Genomic DNA, 15,686 nt, shown 5'->3' with positions numbered 1-15,686 from the left:
CAGAGAAGCTTTTTGTCTATGTTTACATCATGAACACTTGAGGTTTTGAGCCAAGAAGATCAAAACAGCTTGATCCAATTTCCTTTACAAAGCTTTTTCTGTGGTGACAACAGGACAGGAGAAGAGTTGTAAATGCAGATTATTCACCAGTTGACTCTAACCCCCACAGGATGCCTACAGTGAGAAGATTTGGGGGGGTTGATAGGAGTCATAAAGAAGGGTGTTGACCAGGCTGCAGCTTTGAAGCTAGCTGAGAGCCACATGGACAGACAATAAAGTCAACTGATGTGTTTAAATACATATGTCTATATACAGTTGGATTGTAGTGACATATGATTTTTGAGAATGATGATTCTTCTTGTTCGACTTTTGACATTCAGTTGTTTACTTGCAGAAATACATAATGAATCGCACGACAGGAGTAGATCCGCCACAAGGCTGGATAGGTTGGTTACTGTCTGGTCCTTGGTGGCATCTTCTTTTGAAAATATTAATTCCTGTTTTTGTATTGTTGATACTGATTTGCTTATGTATAGGATGCATTTTACCTTGTTTAAGATCAATGCTGACTAAGACGATTTCCAATACATTTTTTAAGTGATCTAGGTAGCTCTGTTTGGAAGTTCAGTTAACACTAGAAATGTGTTTTGGAGGTTCTACGTGTTTTGTCTCTAAGGACCACCGCATATACTTATATATAAACATATATAAATAAAACCAACTTTTTTTACATTAGTAATTCCTTTTGTGCATAATTTTATATTATTGTTAATAATAAATTAATTAAAGCAACAAAACAACCTGAAGAGCCAAAAGAGCCGGTTCTCTAATAAGAGCCGGAAATCCCATCACTAATATTTTCATACAGCATATTGAGATTTGTCACTGGAGGAAACATTTGTAGGCCAGTGTATGTTTGTTCAACGTGTAAATCTTCATATTTCACAGTCACGTTACACATAGTTGAGATCACCCAACCCACTGCTCTAATGCAAGAAGGAATTTCCTCTTAAGCAAACAGAACATACAACAAAAGAAAAAACAGGTCACTCAAACTAACCTGCCTTGACAAATTAAAAGTAGAGAACTTGTTTTGAAGTAAGAAAGAAGATGCCCTCAAGGCAAATTCTCACGAGGGCCTAAGAGTACATCTTTCAACATCTTACAATACTGTGATTGCAGCCATTCCCCAACTCTCTGTGAATGGTACTCATGGCCAATGATCAGTGGGATGTGATCAATGGTTGTTGATCAATGGTCATGAGAATTTGCATAATCATGATGAAGGAACTGACCTCTCAGCCCATTGTTCCTTCAGTGGTGCTAGTTTCAGTCATTATGCAAATGTACTGTTTATAAGATTGGGGAAACCTGCAGTCAGCTGAGACTGAAGAAGTTACTTGGATGAATGATGAAATGTTTCTCCCACAAAACGCTACGTCCAGATGAACACAACCAACTTTTGGGGATTTACTTACCTGAATGATTGAGCATGCATCAAGAGGTTTTAACCCACTTTGGCAAGGACTGCCTAAAGCTAAATTTAAAAGCAGAAAATTAGAGGCCATCCAGGCCTTTATGTTTATGTGTGTTATCTGGCTTCATGGATAGATAAAGTTGGGTGTCATCTGTATAGCAGTGAAAATGTATGCTATGCGTTCTTATGATGATAATAATACAGTACACTATGATATCAGCAGGACTGAAGTGATATCTATTTATTAGGCACAACTGGAAGTCTTGTTATTCTGCTAAAGTTTTTTCCCACCAGTTTTTGCAAGCACATCAGAAAATTATATTAGCTTCAATAAAAATCATTTAAACATTTGCAATGTTTATTACCTCATTGTCTTACTTTAAACTAATTATTACAACAATACAAAGTTTTAAACTTTAGGTGATCTCAGTTATAATATTGTATTAAAGCATTATTGCAACTAATTGTACTATTAGCCATCAATACAAGGACGAGACAGCTTTAAAGATGGAATACTGATAAGGCAGGTTTAAGGGTGCAGTGAGAACTGAACATAACTGGCATCTCTTTAGTTTTTCTTTCTCTTTCAGTTTACAGTTAAAATGAAGACTGGCCATTTTAATGTCACCTCACAGATTATCATCATCACCAGGAGACCAAGATAACAATGAAAGATTACTGAACATCTGTTTTGTTGATTTGTTTGTGGCATTTTCTTTCAGCTGTCTTGTGTAACAGTTTCCAAAATGCTGATAGATTTCCACTAAGTGCAGCCAACACCTATGATACTCTCAGAGGTTGGGGAAACAGTAAGTCAGTTTTAGTCAAATTTACTTGAGCATACAGTCAGTTATATTCAGGTGTGTTGCATCAGGGACACATGGAAAAGTTTCAGGACACCGGCCCTCAAGGACTGGAGTTTGACACCCCTGTCCTACATAGTCTCCCGTCAGAGTTGTGGCTCTGTAAGAGTGATAGATTTATGGACTATAGAAACATATGGTATTGTTACTGTGCTTTACATTAAGTTGTTTACAATAAAAGCAAGGAAACACTTATTTTTGCATGACTTTTAATTTTCACATTGAATTAATGAAGAGAACAAAGGCACCATATCAGTTGTTTTTTGTTTTTGTTTTTAATGATGGATAAAATCTGAATGAAATTTTTATGAACCATTTTTGTAACTTAATTCTCAAAATATGCTTTAATCTCAGTGTTTGACATTCACACATAAGAATAACGTTTCATCCAGGCGATTAAAATTTGTCACAGGGGAAAACATTTGTAGGTCAGTTTGTGTTTTTTAAGGTGTTAATCTTCATAAACCACAGTCACGTTACACACAGTTGAGAGCACCCAAGCCGCTGCTCCACCAAAACCGCCAAATAATGCAGTGGCAGCCCATGACATACCTGCTGCACCTACAGTGAAATCATGTTAGACACTATTAGCTCTATTAGCTTATTCAACATGAGCAAAGCTTTTAGAGAGAGCGAGAGATAATATATAGTAAATTATTCAGTTTACCCCAGGACTGCAAGGTTGCTACGAGACCTCCTGCTAAAACTCCACCTCCACTAGCGATTGCTAAATATGACATCAGTTTGGCAGCGATGGAGCCTGCTGCTATTCCAGCTGAAGTGAACCCCAGTGAAGCCAGAATGGCAGGAGTCAGAATCACAGTTCCACCAGCTCCTAAAAAAACCCCAAAAAACATATATTAAAGATTTTCATTTCAAAATTATGCTGTGGTTAATGTCATGGCGTACCTGCAGACACAAGGACCGCCTTGCCTGTTAACGAAATACAAAAAGATGTCAAATAAATTCTTTACAATAATAATAATAATAATAATTCATATCCACTGTATAATGGGATAACACTGTTATAAAAAAAATAGACTCACATATTTCTTCCCATTCCATGTCTGTGCTTTCAAAGATAACATTCAAATGACACCAAGAGCTCAACTGAACAAACCTGATGTATGTTATTTACTTTATTTCCAAGAACTACCTCTCCCATTTATCAAATATGAACAGAGGAGGAGGAGCACAGGGATGTACCTTAAAAAAATAACACAGGCATGTACAGGGAGTGCAGAATTATAAGGCAAGTTGTATTTCTGAGGAATAATTTTATTATTGAACAACAACCATGTTCTCAATGAACCCAAAAAACTCATTAATATCAAAGCTGAATGTTTTTGGAAGTAGTTTTTAGTTTGTTTTTAGTTTTAGCTATTTTAGGGGGATATCTGTGTGTGCAGGTGACTATTACTGTGCATAATTATTAGGCAACTTAACAAAAAACAAATATATACCCATTTCAATTATTTATTTTTACCAGTGAAACCAATATAACATCTCCACATTCACAAATATACATTTCTGACATTCAAAAACAAAACAAAAACAAATCAGCGACCAATATAGCCACCTTTCTTTGCAAGGACACTCAAAAGCCTGCCATCCATGGATTCTGTCAGTGTTTTGATCTGTTCACCATCAACATTGCGTGCAGCAGCAACCACAGCCTCCCAGACACTGTTCAGAGAGGTGTACTGTTTTCCCTCCTTGTAAATCTCACATTTGATGATGGACCACAGGTTCTCAATGGGGTTCAGATCAGATGAACAAGGTGGCCATGTCATTAGTTTTTCTTCTTTTATACCCTTTCTTGCCAGCCACGCTGTGGAGTACTTGGACGCGTGTGATGGAGCATTGTCATGCATGAAAATCATGTTTTTCTTGAAGGATGCAGACTTCTTCCTGTACCACTGCTTGAAGAAGGTGTCTTCCAGAAACTGGCAGTAGGACTGGGAGTTGAGCTTGACTCCATCCTCAACCCGAAAAGGCCCCACAAGCTCATCTTTGATGATACCAGCCCAAACCAGTACTCCACCTCCACTTTGCTGGCGTCTGAGTCGGACTGGAGCTCTCTGCCCTTTACCAATCCAGCCACGGGCCCATCCATCTGGCCCATCAAGACTCACTCTCATTTCATCAGTCCATAAAACCTTAGAAAAACCAGTCTTGAGATATTTCTTGGCCCGGTCTTGACGTTTCAGCTTGTGTGTCTTGTTCAGTGGTGGTCGTCTTTCAGCCTTTCTTACCTTGGCCATGTCTCTGAGTATTGCACACCTTGTGCTTTTGGGCACTCCAGTGATGTTGCAGCTCTGAAATATGGCCAAACTGGTGGCAAGTGGCATCTTGGCAGCTGCACGCTTGACTTTTCTCAGTTCATGGGCAGTTATTTTGCGCCTTGGTTTTTCCACACGCTTCTTGCGACCCTGTTGACTATTTTGAATGAAACGCTTGATTGGTCGATGATCACGCTTCAGAAGCTTTGCAATTTTGAGACTGCTGCATCCCTCTGCAAGATATCTCACTATTTTTGACTTTTCTGAGCCTGTCAAGTCCTTCTTTTGACCCATTTTGCCAAAAGAAAGGAAGTTGTTTAATAATTATGCACACCTGATATAGGGTGTTGATGTCATTAGACCACACCCCTTCTCATTACAGAGATGCACATCACCTAATATGCTTAATTGGTAGTAGGCTTTCGAGCCTATACAGCTTGGAGTAAGACAACATGCATGAAGAGGATGATGTGGACAAAATACTAATTTGTCTAATAATTCTGCACTCCCTGTACAGTTCTTGGTTGGCCCAAAGTTTTATATGAGAATTTGTGTTTATCTGATTGGTTAAAACTGATGGGGAGAAATTATAGTTTGCACTAAACTATCCCTTTGTTGGAGCCCCAAACTAGTCCCAGCCACTAAGCACTAAAGGTTTTTTCCCCCTATTTTCTAACCTTTACCAAATGACTTGCTGTATTAGTGACCATGGGAGCAACCCTGGTTGAGTTACAGGATGCAGTTTTTCTCTCGTGGTCCCGATGACTCACACATCTTTTAAGGTTCCACCACAGTCAAGTTAAGGTCTGGACTTTGCACGTGTTTTTATTTGTCACATTAAATTTGTGAAGACAACAGAAGCTTCATATCAGTCATTGGATTAGATAAAACATCTTCATCCTCTACAATGATATGTTATTTCAAAATGATGGGTAAAAGTGAGCAACAAAGGTTATTAGACATTTTTGTAACTTCATTCTCACATCATGCGAATTTTCCATATATTTATATAGTATATATTTTCATACAGTGCATTGACATTTGTCACAGGAGGAAACATTTGTAGGCCAGTGTATGTTTGTTCAACCTGTAAATCTTCATATTTCACAGTCACGTTACACATAGTTGAGATCACCCAACCCACTGCTCTTAATAATAATAATAATAATAATAATAATAATGGATTGCATTTATATAGCGCTTTTCGGGGCCCTCAAAGCGCTGTACAATTCCACTATTCATTCACTCTCACATTCACACACTGGTGGAGGCAAAGCTGTGCTGGGGCAGACTGACAGAATGCAAGAAGGAATTTCCTCTTAAGCAAACAGAACATACAACAAAAGAAAAAACAGGTCACTCAAACTAACCTGCCTTGACAAATTAAAAGTAGAGAACTTGTTTTGAAGTAAGAAAGAAGATGCCCTCAAGGCAAATTCTCACGAGGGCCTAAGAGTACATCTTTCAACATCTTACAATACTGTGATTGCAGCCATTCCCCAACTCTCTGTCAATGGTATTCATGGCCAATGATCAGTGGGATTTGATCAATGGTTGCTGATCAATGGTCATGAGAATTTGCATAATCATGATGAAGGAACTGACCTCCCAGCCCATTGTTCCTTCAGTGGTGCTAGTTTCAGTCATTATGCAAATGTACTGTTTATAAGATTGGGGAAACCTGCAGTCAGCTGAGACTGAAGAAGTTACTTGGATGAATGATGAAATGTTTCTCCCACAAAACGCTACGTCCAGATGAACAGAATCGACTTTTGGGGATTTACTTACCTGGATGATTGAGCATGCATCAAGAGGTTTTAAACCACTTTGGCAAGGACTGCCTAAAGCTTGTACGTCAGTATGAGCAAACAGCACGCAAGATGGCGGATTACAGGAACCACCTGAGCAGAAGCGTTCAGTGGTCACAGAAACGTTGGAGGTAGTTTGTAAGAGATTACAGGATGACCCCAACCTCAGCAACACGACCACTCTCAGCATCGACCAAGTGTGTTTGCTTTTGGAACTGTCATGGTCTCTGTGCCTGCCCGGCCGGCCCCACAAGGCTACATGTGTTGTTTGGTTTTCTCTCTCTCTCTTTCTCTGCCTGGGCGGAGCTCACTGTGGGCCCCCGCCCTTGGCCCACACACCTGTCAACAATCAGCGGTCATCACCCAGGAGCACTATTTGAGGCTGGAACACAGATCCTCTCATCGCTGGATGATTGTACTACAGACGTTAGTGTTTCTCCCAGCTCTTGTGAACCTGTGATTCATGATTTGTGTGTGACTTCCCTCTCTTCTGCAACAGACTTTCCTCCCCGTACCTGTGACCCCCCAGTCGTGTGAACGTGTGTGAGTTTTGGCAAGAAGACGTGAGCGAGTGTGAGACAGCTTCCCCGTGATTCCCTGGAGTTTGGATTCCCCTTCACTGTATATATCGTGCACTGGTGCTGTAAATAAACTGTTTTTTGGAGACGCCTACCACTCTGCGCTTGAGTTCCTACTACCAGATTGTGACAGGAACTGTGTCTTCATTCCACATATTTCACATTCAATGGTCAGTTCTACAGGCAGAAACATGGCTGTGCCATGTGCTCCCCAGTTTCACCCATCATGGCCAACTTGTACATGAAAGAAGTGGAAAAGAGGGCTTTGTTATCCTACCCTGGACCACCACCAAGCCTTCTTAGACTGTGAGATTTCCGTAAACCTACCCATATGGATTAGTATTTAAGGTTTGAGTCTCATCATCCACTGGAGCATAAACTGGGTGTCATCAGGATGCTACAACACAGAGCGAACACGATCCGCACAGACACAGCGGTTGGCAGGAAGCAGAAGAATATTACATCAAGAAAGCCCTGAGTAAATGGGTTTGTCCACAGCTTTGTAGGGAGGAAATCATTACTGGCTAGCCCACTGACCGTAGCCAAGAAAAACACATGTTTTTTTCTACTTGCTTTGACTTTGTACTTTGCAACTCTAATAATACTAACTTAACCATCAATATAAGGACCGGACAATTTTTTTGTACAGGTTTTTAAAGATGGAACACTGATAATACATGTTTAGGGTTGCAGACAGAACTGAACATAACTGGCATCTCTTTAGTTTTTCTCTCTTTTAGTTTATAGTTAAAAGGAAGACTGGCCTTTTTAATTTCACCTCACAGATTATCATCATCATGGTTACAGCAACCCAGAAGACCAAGATAACAGTGACAGATGAACATCTCAGGAATGCTAAATGTTTCAACTCTTTTGCTGATTTGTGGTTGGCATTTCTTTCCAGCTGGCTCATGGAACAGTTTCAGAAACACTGATAAATTTTCACAGTGCATCCAACACCCATGATACTCTCTCAGAAGATGAGAAACAGTAAGTCATTTTCTGTCAGTTGATATTTGCTGATTGGCAGTGTTGGAGTGAATTGTTAAATGTTGCCATTATTGTACTTAAATTTGTAAACCTTGCCTTGAACTGCATGTTTAGATATTCTTCGGTTCCTCCCACCATCTAGGTAGGGCATACAATAGCTTTAACTGCAAGTACATTCCATGTGAGATTCTGGTTTCCTTATCTGGTAAAGGATGTTCACTCCCAGCCATTTAGGGGCTCGCCTATGCTATATATAGTGAACCATTAAAGTTAAGCCATATATGGGTGTGAGGAGATGTTTGTTTGTTCGTTTGTGCTTAATTTGACTTTTTACTTAACTCTCAGATCTCGTCTTTCATTTCCAAGCAGCGGAAAAAACGGCAAAGTTTTGCCCTTAACTATCTGCTATGCACAGATGCAGCCACGTATCTCTGTTGTAGTGACTGGCAGCCTTCGCAAGGAATAAATGAAATGCTCAATAATCCTCAGTAAACATCAGTAAAGTGGTTTTTTGTTTTTTATCTTAGCTGAACTGTGGCACAGCAGTCAAGTTCGGGTAAAAGACCTCTGCTCTGAGTACACTTGAAATCATTATGAAAAGCAAAGTAAAGTGCCCTTTAGTTGGCTTTTTAATCGTGTTTTTTATTAAAATAATACCATGTTTAAGTCTGCAGATAAGGAGGTTAGAGCACCACAGTCTGTATCACACAGCAGGGCCGTGCAAAGATGTTTAAAGGTTCGAATTTCAAGAGGGGCACATTGAACCAGGCTGAATAAACACAACACACATTCATCAAGAATCTAATATGGGATCGCCTCATACTATATCACTGTTGTGAGGTGGCGACAAGGCAAAGCAAACGTAGCCTATGTTTTACCTGATAGGGTACAATGTTGCTGTTGAGGGGTTTCTGCTGCTCCTGCTGCTGATATTGCTGAAGGGCAGGGCTGTGTTGATCTGAGACTGTAGACATTAAAAACTCCGTAGGCGAGATGGTAGCTGATTAAACAAGTGTTATGAGATAATAACAAAATGCAAAGATTGTTGACGGTGCTTGAAACCATAAGGCAACAAAAAACTGTGAGAAATAAACTCGCTCTGCCTGTGAATCACTCTTTGCCTCTCTTCCTCCTTCATCTCCTCATCTCATCCATCACTCTCCTCTTGCTGTCCATCTGAGAACAAGGCACAGTTTGTTATTGCAATAAACTATTATTTAGTTATCCACAACAACTTTTGCACTTAATCTATAATAAAATGATGACAGAAAAATGTTATAGAAGCAAAACATTCCAGTTGTGCTTAGTATTATTTATATACTGGAATACATCCCCAACAACTGGTACATGTTATATTGTTACCTGTGCTCTTTGTAATCCAGCTGCTGAGAGACCCACTGCCTTTAGTAGCCTCACACAGCTCCTACTGTTTCCTCCTCATGTCCTTACCAGCCATGTCTGGACAATGTTATATCATGAGTAATAATTTGAAAAATCTATAAACACACACACGCACATACATACAGTGACATTTTAGACCTTCTTCAAAATACTGTATATACTATGGCCACAAGTTTCCCTCGTGGTGCTGATCCAGAATCCCTCCCTTATTATTTATTCCTAGAGCTATAATAATTAAGTAAAAAGAAAGTACTGTGCAGGGAGAAAGCTTATTAATTTTTTAAACTGTAGAGATGCAATAATTGTACTGCTGTAAAATCATCATTTTGTCATATTTGAAATATTAATCTACCGGTAATATAATCTGTTTCTTAATGTATGTTGTTTAAAATACAGTGTGTGTAAATATCATAATTTTAATAATCCATAATTATGTGGACATAGAATAGAATAGAATAGAATAGAATAGAATAGAATAGAATCCTTTAATTGTCCCACAAGGGGAAATTTGACATGAGTATTAGAAAGTTTTTAGTGAAATATAAATCCTCCAGAAACTTACTCTGCCTCTCTTCCTCCTTCCATCTCCTCATTTGCGGTATAACTCTCCACATGCTGTCCATCTGACAACAAGACACAATTTGCTATTGCATCAATCTATTATTTAATTGTCCACACTTAATAACTCTCACACCTAATCCATAATAAAGTAATGATAGAAAACGTTATAGAAACATCCTTACCAGGCATGTCTGGACTGTGTTATATCATGAGTAATAATTAAAAAAAAATCTATATACATAAACCACACAAGCGCACACACAGTGACATTTTTGACTTTCTTCAAAATACTGTATATACTATGGGCACAAGTTTCCCTCGTGGTGCTCATCCAGAATCCCTCCCTTATTATTTATTCCTATTGCTATAATAATTAAGTAAAAACAAAATAAAATAAAAAAATATATTGTATGTTTGACTGTCCACTCCGTGCAGGCAGAAAGGTTATTAAGTGTTTAAACTGTAGAAATACAATAATATTGCTGCTGTATAATAAGCATTTTGTCTTATTTAAAATATAAATCTAATATAATCTGTTTCTTAAGGTATGTTAATTAAAATACAGTGTGTGTTTAAATATCATAATTATAATAATCCATAATTATGTGGACATAGTGAAATATAAGCCCTCCAGAAAGGCAGGAAAAGCCCCGTAATTTACTTTAAAACTAAATATGTTCACTAAAACGGTGGACAGAGCTACAGACCCATTACAGCCTTACACAGTTAGCTAGCAGTTATGACCAGCACTACTTGCGCAGTTAATAAAAGGACAGGTAATGTCTGTTACACACACAGCACACTCATTTGTTTCAATTTGTCAGTTGCCATAAGACAATTTACCAACGTGTACATAATAATGGATTGCATTTATATAGCGCTTTTCAGGCCCTCAAAGCGCTGTACAATTCCACTATTCATTCACTCTCACATTCACACACTGGTGGAGGCAAGCTACAGTTGTAGGCAAAGCTGCCCTGGGGCAGACTGACAGAGGCGAGGCTGCCATATTGTGCCATTGGCCCCTCTGGCCATCACCAATAGGCAATAGGTGAAGTGTCTTGCCCAAGGACACAACGACCAAGACTGGTTCCGGTTAGAAGACAAACTGCCAACTGTTTGAGCCACGATCGCCCCACTAATACTCCTGTGTGCTATAGACTACAGTGTACGCTGTACACCTACTAACTTCATTTGTTCATTTGTGTTTCTCTTTTTTTTTTTTTTTTTTTTTTTTTTTGCCTGTCCCGTTTGGCTCTTTTGCCATCAGAATTGTTGTCTACAGGCAAAGAAAGATGCCCAACGGATTTACTTTACCAAATTGACCATCCCAGCCTTGCCGTAATGGTCCATTTGATTCACCTTTTATTGTTTATTTTATTTTCACTTGCTTGAATTACGGGACAGACTTGACTGGGGGAAAGAAAGAGGGAAAGAAAAACAGCTGAGAAGAGGGACGGGGGAGAAGGGCAAAAAACAAAAACCAACAGAATAAGCAGAGAAAAAAATGCATCTATCAATCACCTGGATCACCTGTTGAGAAAGAAAAAAGAAAACAAGCAGAAGAAAACAAGAATTAACTGGGTGATCGCTATGTTAGGATAAGCACAATAGGGTGGAATGGTGACTCTGGGTCGCTGGTAAGGACTGTGGCGAAGACGTCCCTACCACACATGAGTCTTTATTTGTATCCAACTCGGGAGCCAGAGCGAGAAGACAGCTGGATCTTGAGAGTTGCTTGCCCTCGTTGTAAGTGGACGCAACTCAGGAGGGGAAGCACTCTCACTGCACTTGTGGCAGCAGCATGGTTTTCTGCTCTTTGATAGTTCTGCCGCAGTCGGAGGGCATCTGGCTGGCCACAGTAGACTTACTTGCTGCTGTAGAGCCTTAAAGGAGGTTCCTTATGTCTGAAATTGATCTGATTCAAGTAAAGGTAGTCTACATGGTGTGATGACGTGTAAGACAGGTGAAGGGCTTCGTATTCCTCATCATTTCCCAGGTAGGAGGTGGTGGTTTTCGGGCCACGTACGGCAGGAGGCTGCATGGAGAGTGGAGGACCTGTGCAACCAGCAAGCTCCACATCAGTTAAGTCTTGGAAGATGCCCCCCGCTGTAATTCATCAGCTGGGTTGCATGGCTGAGTCAACATGATCATCACAGGCTGCCGAGTCGTGTCAGTTCTGTACACCTCAGCTACCGTGGTCCCGAAAAAGACTTTGGAAGCGACACTGTCTGACTGTAGGCCATGTAGTACGTGGTAGAGTCGGTCCAAAGGTACATGGCGAACAGACTCGTTAGTGTCAGTAGTGAGCACCAGCTGTGCCCCTGTTAATGCTGCACATATAATTCCAAGCGGGTACGGTCTGTTTGCGTTCGGGCACACTCTGGAAGTGACTGTCAGGAAGGCAACTTCCACAAGTGCACATATGCACCGAAGCCCAGGACGCAAATCTGGAGTCCATAGGCGCTGTTCAGAGGCACACAGAATATGTGGATTGTCACGTTGGCAGTGCTCGAATCAATGATGGAGCGGGTGTAGGCACGAGAATAGAGAAATGGTTTGCAGCGGGGGCAATTCCTGCCGCCCCATTCGATTCCAGGCCTGGAGAAGTTCCTTTAGGAAGGCTGGGGTCATAACAGTCAGTCCATGAAGCCCACGTCTGCCTGAACGATAAGCTAGCTTTGGTGGTGTATGCCAATGTACCAAGTGGGTCGTACTGACTCGCTAAAACCTTGTAGACTGTGCGCAGGGTCACTTGAGATGGTCAAGAGTTGGCGGAGCCTTTGTGTACAGCCTGTCTAGATGAGCGTGCCAAGGGGCCCCCCAGTGCAGCTTCTTTCGGATGATACAGGTTTGCCATGTGTGGATCCAGAGCTCAGCGCGTCTTGAATCAAAGCCTGGGGGGAGGTGGCCTGATAATTGAGGCTGTTCTGGCCAAGTGTCTCTAACTCAAACATCCATCAGCCCAAGCTTCTGTAGTTTACTCCACAAGTACTTTTTAGCTTCTAACGCTCTTGTCAGCTGAGCTCCGAGGCAAAGTTTCGACATAGAATGAGGGCATCACAGTATCACGGAGCGTCTTCCCTGGGTTGCTGTGATCTAGCAACGTGCTTTTGGAGGGACAAAGATAGCACAGCGGGCTACATGGTGGTGCCGAAAGGGAGTACTCTCCACTCGTAGACAGAAGGGGGGGCGTCACTTTAAGAGTTCTGCAAGAGTCTCGGCAGAGGAATCGGAGAGTGACTGGTCCTTCTTTTAGTAGGCGGACCTGATGGGCATCCCACGGATGTGCGGCTGCTGAGCGACGGGTGCTGTCGAAAACCCTCAAAAGCACTGCCCAGGAGGGTTTTGGCACTCCAGTAGGTTCACAGGGAAGAGGTTGTCAGGTGAGGTTCTGCCCGCTGGAACTGGGAATAAGCAGATATGAATACACTCGATTCCTTGCCATTATGCTGCACCCAGGTGGTGTGGGATTACCAGCTAGCAGAGTGTTGTCAGCTCCAGGCTCAAAGCCTTGACAACGAAACCTTCACGTTGTAGTAGCTGAATCTCAGTTGTGTAGCAAAGGACCTCTTTCTCAAACCTGGTGACTGTACAACATCCGCATCTGTGCTGCGGAGGCAGAGGGAAGGACTGCCTCTTAGGCGGAGGACAAGGGTAGGCATGTGGAGAGCAGAGGAAGTGGAGGTTTGCATCCGTTGAACTCCCCCGATCCTCCTACGCTCTCCGTTTTAGTCTCAAGAAAGCTGAGAGAGCGGCATGTCTTTGTCATGACCTGGGGCTGACTTTGACACGGCACCAGGGTAGCACATGCATTTGCCATAGTCCTCGGATCACACGCGAAGCAATTCCTAAACAACCGGGACTGACAGGTGGTGAAATAGCACGGGTGCGCGCTCAATTGCTGCACACACCTTGAGTTGGCGCCTTGTAACGTCAAGCCAAGGCGTGTCTTGACAGCTGCGGGCCCACCGGGGGGCCGAGTCGGACTGGCTCCACTGGGGTGACGCAAATGCGGGTGGTCTGATCCTTTGAGCAACAACTGAGTGTTAGCGTGTCAATTTCTTGCAGCGCAAGACCACTGAAAGATGATGATATTGCTGCTGAAGGGAATGCCCGTAAAGGAACAAACGGGGTGGAGGTGTGGCTCTGCTAGCCCAAAGTGGTCTGGGCGGTAGAAACTTGGTTGATTGTGAAAAGTAAGTCTCGGCTTGGGAAAAGGCAGGAGAAATGCTGAAGAAACAAGCCTCCCTTGGCGGACATGGAAGATAGTGTCTCACAGTTCTCAGCGTAATTCGTCGGGCTGCCCCGGTGAACCTAACTGCTGCGCAGTCAGGTGCTGAGAAGGATGGTCCACCGACCCGTCGTCCAAGACAGGCATAAGTCGCCTAGGACGCGATCACCATGATTCATCAGTAAAGCTTTGCTGATTTTCAATAGGACGTGACAAGCCTCCTAAGTGGTTTGTCAATTAACAACAGCTTCCTCTCCCCACTCATGTAGTACCTGAGTCTGTGTTGTTGCAAGAAGAGGCCTGGGATGCTTGCACATTGTTAGCGGACACTTGTCGTTGAGTTCATGGAAGGACGAAGGAGATGTCGTTGGTTGCAGTGGCTTACAGCGCAATCTTTTAGATCGGGCAGTCTGGCAAGGCAGGTGGGTCCGCCCCAGAGTGCCAGCAACCGGATTGTTACTTCTTGATTCAGTGCTGTCTTGTGTGCTTTGTAGCTGTCTGAAATTGGGAGCAGTTGTTTAAAGAGTGATCGAGCTGTTGGCAATAAGGACAATACTTATTTCAATTATGTTTGGCTGATGCCTGCGGTTGGAGGGTCCGACCCAGATTCTTGGGGCTCAGTTCAACATCTGGTGGTTGTATTAACCGTCGAACTTCCTCCTTTCCTCTCCTCTCGGAACGCTGCGCTCATTTGAAGGCTGAACGTCAGTGGCGATTTGCACCTGCAGCTCATAATAAGAGCCAGTGTGAGAATTAGTCAGTGTATGAATGGGGATGTTGTGAGGATGAATATATGGGCTAAGCTGGACCTCGAAATCAGCGGCAGTTTTTCAAGCAAACCTGACACATGGGACCCTATTCCTGCTCCACAAGTGCGTTCGCTTCCTAATTGTGAATGCAAAATGCTGAACAGGGAGCGTACCTTTAGTGCAAACATCCGAGAGGTGCTCGAAGGACGGCACTTGTTATAAGTGGATGGACGCCCTGGACCCTATCCTCTGAACGTGATTCGGTACGTTCCCTGGTAATAATGTCCGGTCAGAGAACGGGGATGATGTCAGAGTGGAAGAACGTGATATTGCCACGAAAGCCCACATCGAACAAACACTATCAGCTGGCAAAGTAGGGAATGTGGTTTCTGCGAGCAGCGGTTACTCGCCGACTACAAGAGAGAACGGTGGCACGCTGAGTGGCCTGTTGCCCGGGGGGAAGCATGCTCTCCCTGCAGGTAATGCATGCCCTGAACTTTTTAACAGTCCGATTAATACTAATTCATTGGCATGTCTCTTAGAGGTTTGATATCTTCCATGTGATTTGAAATCTACCACTGAGACATAAATGTGGGTACGCCCTCCTAGAGGATGCATTAGAACAGGAGCTGTTAAGAAGGTCCTCACAGACTCATTTCCTATGAAAGACCCTAATGAACGAGTAAATTGAGATAAGCGTTGCTCTTATCAAGTGATCCTAAGAATTCCGTCTCACTCCGCAA

At 42.3% G+C, this 15,686-nt stretch overlaps 2 protein-coding genes across 2 annotated transcripts in view; both read right to left on the bottom strand.

Annotated features, from left to right (window-relative positions):
• Window positions 1-15,686, bottom strand: part of LOC120739282 (cytosolic 5'-nucleotidase 1A-like) — a gene marked incomplete at its 3' end in the record, with an annotated part of 85,495 nt that overhangs the window by 24,209 nt on the left and 45,600 nt on the right. The window lies entirely within an intron of this gene.
• LOC120739284 (interferon alpha-inducible protein 27-like protein 2A) lies at window positions 2,536-3,489 on the bottom strand. Its single transcript, XM_040040998.1, has 4 exons — window positions 3,387-3,489; window positions 3,250-3,273; window positions 3,008-3,175; window positions 2,536-2,901 (listed from the first exon to the last, which is right to left on the bottom strand). Exons 1-4 carry the CDS (start codon window positions 3,403-3,405, stop codon window positions 2,792-2,794), a joined length of 321 nt encoding a protein of 106 aa, XP_039896932.1. The 5' UTR covers window positions 3,406-3,489; the 3' UTR covers window positions 2,536-2,791.

This window comes from Simochromis diagramma, unplaced genomic scaffold (genome assembly GCF_900408965.1).
Source record: "Simochromis diagramma unplaced genomic scaffold, fSimDia1.1 OVJJ01000741.1, whole genome shotgun sequence".
Taxonomy (NCBI): Eukaryota; Metazoa; Chordata; class Actinopteri; order Cichliformes; family Cichlidae; genus Simochromis; species Simochromis diagramma.
This window is presented reverse-complemented; position numbering and strand designations above follow the sequence as displayed.

Coding starts and splice junctions, on each gene's coding strand:
- LOC120739284 (XM_040040998.1), bottom strand. Junction 3,176..3,249: donor GGCGGTCCTTGTGTCTGCAG/GTACGCCATGAC, acceptor GGGTTTTTTTAG/GAGCTGGTGGAACTGTGATT. Junction 2,902..3,007: donor AGCAACCTTGCAGTCCTGGG/GTAAACTGAATA, acceptor ATTTCACTGTAG/GTGCAGCAGGTATGTCATGG.